Genomic DNA, 5,704 nt, shown 5'->3' on the forward strand with positions numbered 1-5,704 from the left:
TCCAACCGTGAAGCACGGGGGTGGCAGTATCATGTTGTGGGGGTGCTTTGCAGCAGGAGGGACTGGTGAACACAAAATAGATGGTATCATGAGGTAGGAAAATGATGTGGATATATTAAAGCAACATCTCAAGACATCATGTAAGGGTTTTCCTGTGGTGAAGGAGAAGCGGACCAAAATGCAGCGTGGTGGTTATTAATGTTCTTTAATAAAGGAACTAGACATGAAATAACTAACAAAACAATAAATGTGCCAAAATCTAAACAGTCCTATCTGGTGCAAACACAGAGACAGGAACAATCACCCACAAACACACAGTGAAACCCAGGCTACCTAAGTATGATTCTCAATCAGAGACAACTACTGACACCTGCCTCTGATTGAGAACCATACTAGGCCGAAACATAGAAATACCCAAAACCTAGAAAAACAAACATAGACTGCCCACCCAACTCACGCCCTGACCATACTAAATAAATACAAAACAAAGGAAATAAAGGTCAGAACGTGACACATCAGTTAAAGCTTGGTCGCAAATGGGTCTTCCAAATGGACAATGACCCCACGCATACTTCCAAAGTTGTGACAAAATGGTTTAAGGACAACAAAGTCAAGGTATTGGAGTGGCCATCACCAACCTTGACCTCAATCCTATAGAAAATGTGTGGGCAGAACTGAAAAGGCTGGTGCGAGCAAGGAGGCATACAAATCTGACTCAGTTCTGTCAGGAGAAATTGGCCAAAATTCACCGAACTTATTGTGGGAAGCTTGTGGAAGGCTACTCGAAACGTTTGACCCACGTTAAACAATTTAAAGGCAATGCTACCAAATACTAATTGAGTGTATGTAAACTTCTGACCCGCTGGGAATGTGATGAAAGCTGAAATAAAAGCTGAAAGAAATCATTCTCTCTACTTCTATTCTGACATTTCACATTCTTAAAATAAAGTTGTGATCCTAACTGACCTAAGACAGATCATTTTTACTAGGATTAAATGTCAGGAATTGTGAAACACTAAGTTTAAATGTATTTGGCTAAGGTGTACTTCAACTGTACATCTACATATTACTTCAACTAACACGTGCCCCCGCACATTGTCTCTGTGCTGGTACCCCCCTGTATATAGTCTCGCTATTGTTATTTTACTGCTGCTCTTTAATTCCTTGTTACTTTTATTTCTTATTCTTATCTGTATTTTTTAAACTGCATTGTTGGTTAGGGGCTCGTAAGTAAGCATTTCACTGTAAAGTTGTTACACCTGTTGTATTCGGCGCAAGTGACTAATACAATTTCATATTATCGTAAGTCTTAACTGATTGTACAATAACATACGAATTGAATGATGTTAATGTTTCATATGTCTTAAAGGATGTCTTATTATATGTCTTTCTCTGAGACCAGGTTGCTTGTTGTGTCGAAACAAAGGAGAATTAGGGGTAGAATTTAGGTTGGTGGTTAGGTGAACTAACAACAAAGGTTTGGATAATTTATGTGAAAGATTAGGGGATCTAATACAAATTTGGTTAGGTGAATTACGTAGCAGGTTAGGTGTTACATTTAGAATAATAAGGTTAGCTAAAATGTTACAGTTGTTTTCACTGTGTATTAATTTCTCATGTCACTATTTAAAAAAAAATATATATATATATCTTTATCTTATCTCTGCATTGTTGGAAAAGGACCCGTACATAAGCATTTCACTGTTAGGCTACCCTTTTTTTTACGGCAAATGTGACAAATAAAATTTGATTTGATTCCCTGACATGACTAGAAAACAACACCTTTAGATTGCTAGAAGGTCCCGGATTACTCCCACCCATCCTCCCTGACCAACTTCCCTACTTTCCTTTCTTTATAGACCATTAGTATGTGTCTTAAGTCTTGGAGCTGTTAAGCTGTCTTAAAGTATATTTCATATGACTCTGAGGCCAGGATGAGTTATCACCAGTGTATTGGTTTCACACCTTGCCCACCGGCACATCGGAAAGCTGGGGACAGTCAATCAAATCAATCAATCAAGCTCTTTTTACATCAGCAGATTTCACAAAGTGCTTATACATAAACCCAGCCTAAAACCCCAAAGAGCAATCAATTCAGATGTAGAAGCACAGTGAAAGGGAAAAACTCCCTAGAAAGTTAGGAACCTAGGAAGACAACCTAGAGAGGAACCAGGCTCTGAGAGTGGTACATACTTTTCTTTAGGAATGTAGTGAAGTAAAAGTAGTCAAAAATATAAATAGTAAACTATCTGTACATTTTTAAAAAATCGTGCCATCTGGTTTGCTTAATATAAGGAATTTGAAATTATTTATACTTTTACTTTTGATAAGGAAGTATATTTTAACAAAGACATTTACTTTTGATACTTACGTATATGTAAAACCATTTATTTTTATTTTTACTTTTACTCAAGTAGGATTTTACTGGGTGACTTTCACTTCAGTTATTTTCAATCTTTACTTGTACTTTAATATGACAATTAGGTCATTTTTCCACCACTGGTTTATTTGATGGCATGCCCTTTTTTTTTAACGGAGCTCAATGGCATATGTCGCAAAACATCATGGTTATTGCAACTCGAGTTGACGAATGATGGCAGTTTTACTTTACGGTCGTACCACGGAACAACTGTATAAAAATCGTGCATTGTAATTTGTTTACATACTGATAAAGTGCATTAGATATCATTAAAGCAAGATGGGAGTAGCGGATGAAGCAGACCGGACTCTCTTTGTTGGAAATTTGGATCCAAAAGTGACGGAAGAACTTTTATTCGAGCTCTTTTTACAGGTGCAGTAGCTTTGAACTATTTAGATACGATATAACTAATGTTAGCTAGCTAAATGAATTGCGATAATTTCTCTAACTTATTCGACAAATAATTATGTGGAAGCTTCTAGCTTGTAATTATCTAGCTATCCAGATCAATATAGTTAATTCAGCCTTAGCTAGCTAACTACCTACTAGTATGCAGCAACGACGTTAGCTAGCTATATTAGCGAACAAATATCTAGCTCTGGTCCATTGTACGACAACTACAAGTTGCCTCTGATCTGTCGCCTTTCATAGATCCCCAGCGCGCAGGGTTTCGTTTCTCCAAAACACGAAATAAAACACTTGAGCAGGCCCCGGATGCACATGCAGTTCAGATCCGATGCAATCCGCGTGGACCAGAGCTAGCACACAAAGTCCGCGAGCACAGTGGCTAACTTTTATTTTTGTGTTCTCCATCGTCTGTTTTGTCTTCTCTTTGACGCAGGCAGGACCTATGTTCAAAGTGAAAATTCCAAAAGACAATGATGGAAAACAGAAAGCGTTTGGATTTGTCTGTTTCAAGCATGAGGTGTCTGTACCCTATGGCATGAACCTGCTCAATGGGGCAACTCTATTTGGAAGAACTCTCAAAGTACAGTTCAGAGCAGGTAAACTAATGTAAACCCCATACTAGTCATAGAAATGTATTTGCTAATGTTTTACTAGGGTCTGCCTGCAATTGAAATGTCATTATTTGGATAAATATTTACAGGAAGCAGTCACATTAACAGCCCAGGGAACTCCCAGAATCAAAGCCCTGTGAATACTCCCAATCCACATGGGGCTGGGGGCAGGTATGTTGTAACATAATGCAAAATCCTACAACAATGTTAGTATGCATATGTAGGGAATGTATTGTGCATCAATAGCCTCTATTTGTCTGTGATATAGAATGACATGTTTCTTGTGCAGATATGACAAGAGCCCAGACCAGGGGTCCATCCAGAGGACCTTCTCCTCTCCTGATAGTCTGCAGAGACAGGCAATGGTGAGCATACCTTCATCCACACTGACATTACTCTTGTCAAGCCATTCAATTACACACTATCCTCATCTCCAGTAGTGACACTTATGTCACATTGTTGTGACGTGAACCTGCAAGTAACCATTTCATTGTATCCTGAGCATATGACAAACTGTACTACATAGTGGCCTGTATCATGATCATTTAACCAGTTGACATGGATCAGTAAAAGTGAATTCAACAGATGAACAACATGTGGCAGATGCAGCAGCTCCTGGGCGTGAATGGAGGTTTCCCAGCCGGCGGCATCGGGCTTCTGGGGCAGCCACCACCACAGCAGCTACAGAGTGGTGGAGGTGGTGGGTCCTGGCAACAGGACAGCTCCTCACCTCGAGGCAACAGGCAGGGGTACCAGCAGGACAGCGGCAGGGACCAGCGCTACCCAGGAGGCTCTGAAACCGGCTCCAACCGGCACCACCGCAGCCAGCGGGATGACCAGCGAGGTGAACACTATCACCATGACGACAGGAGCGGGAGCAGCGGAGGCGGCCGTAGCAGAGATGACAGGTGGAGGGACGGCTCCAGAGATGGTCGGTGGAGACGATACTGATGCACTATGGAAATTAAGGACTATTGTGAATATTTTTCACTTTAAAGGACATATATTTTACAGGATGCCACACTCAATGTGTAAATCCTGATCATATTGAGGGGGAAAAAAACACAATTACAAGCTCAGGAGATGCATTGTTTTTAAACAATCTGTTAGTCATATGTTTAGGATAATGACTTTATTTTTTAAATACACTGGACTGTGTCCAAGTAAAAACAAGATTGATTTATTTTTAATTACCAATGAGGTTTTCTAGTTTTACTGTGACAAATTGAAAAAAATGTATTGGGAGATGAATTTGATTTTCATACCATCCTCTGGAGAATTGTTAAATCTATCAAAACTGATTATTATACCCCTTAGAAGGGGCGGTTGTCTGTTTTTAAAAAAATATTGTTTGAAAAGCTGAGCCGTTTGTCAATAATTGTTATTTAATTTCTACAAGGTATGGTGCTCAACTGTTTGTGGTAAATTGCTCAGGTATTTAAAAACAATTTGGTGCTATGTAATCTAATTCCACCCGCAGCACTCTATAGGCTGAAATTTACTGTGACATTTGTTTCTTATGTTACAACTTTAAATGGCAAATGTGATTTTTGGATTAGTCTATTTTAAATTTGATGACTTTACAATTGTAAGATACCCAACAGGTTCCATGTACATGTGAAACTAGATATTTTCATGAAATATTGGCATAAAAATAATTTGTCTACCATTTTTTTTCTCTTTTCCTTCTGTTTACAGGAAAAGCATTACTCTGAAAACATCCATTGAAATGTTGCTACAACTGGTACTTCTTACAGATGTGCCTGAGATGTGAACTATGCAGTTAATCACGCACACATGCCTGACTCGTCTGTCTTTTAATGGACCATGTGTAACCAATATGCTTATGCAGTGGGTTAAAGTAATCTGCAGGTTGTGCCACACACACCCCTTTATTGACGCAGGAAGATGACCAAGCCAACTGTAGTCAACTCTATTTAGCATGCTCATTTAAGTGAAGGTTTATATCTTTGGCACTAACTGCTTACATAGTCAAGTTACAAAGTGTGACAGATATTCTATGCAATCTAACTTGTCAAGATGGTGGAACAATCATATCATTGCTGACATGTATCATTGAAGTGTCACCTTTCCATCAATTGAGCAACCAAATTAGGTGTTATTTATGGTAGGCTTTAGCGTTAATGCCTGGTCACCTTTGGATATGATTATAAACAATTTTTCAGCCATGGAATTAGTCCTACTTTGGGCATTGTTTTAGCCCAGGCTTGAAACTTCACGTTACAATTAGTGGCCCTGCTGTATG

At 39.1% G+C, this 5,704-nt stretch overlaps 1 protein-coding gene across 3 annotated transcripts; it reads left to right on the plus strand.

Moving 5' to 3' along the window:
- The first annotated feature begins 2,570 nt into the window (after window positions 1–2,570).
- On the plus strand, window positions 2,571–5,352 carry LOC139383047 (RNA-binding protein 7-like). Of its 3 annotated transcripts, XM_071127345.1 has the most exons (6): window positions 2,596–2,791; window positions 3,261–3,423; window positions 3,528–3,609; window positions 3,728–3,803; window positions 4,024–4,369; window positions 5,137–5,352. In XM_071127345.1, exons 1-6 carry the CDS (start codon window positions 2,699–2,701, stop codon window positions 5,151–5,153), a joined length of 777 nt encoding a protein of 258 aa, XP_070983446.1. In that variant the 5' UTR covers window positions 2,596–2,698; the 3' UTR covers window positions 5,154–5,352. The 3 variants fall into 3 exon arrangements, with proteins under 3 accessions (XP_070983445.1, XP_070983446.1, XP_070983447.1); XM_071127344.1 differs by lacking the exon at window positions 5,137–5,352 and having other exon boundaries at window positions 2,571–2,791; window positions 4,024–5,107; XM_071127346.1 differs by lacking the exon at window positions 5,137–5,352 and having other exon boundaries at window positions 4,042–5,107.
- The last annotated feature ends 352 nt before the right edge of the window (window positions 5,353–5,704 follow it).

The sequence above is a fragment of the Oncorhynchus clarkii genome, chromosome 24 (assembly GCF_045791955.1).
Source record: "Oncorhynchus clarkii lewisi isolate Uvic-CL-2024 chromosome 24, UVic_Ocla_1.0, whole genome shotgun sequence".
Taxonomy (NCBI): Eukaryota; Metazoa; Chordata; class Actinopteri; order Salmoniformes; family Salmonidae; genus Oncorhynchus; species Oncorhynchus clarkii.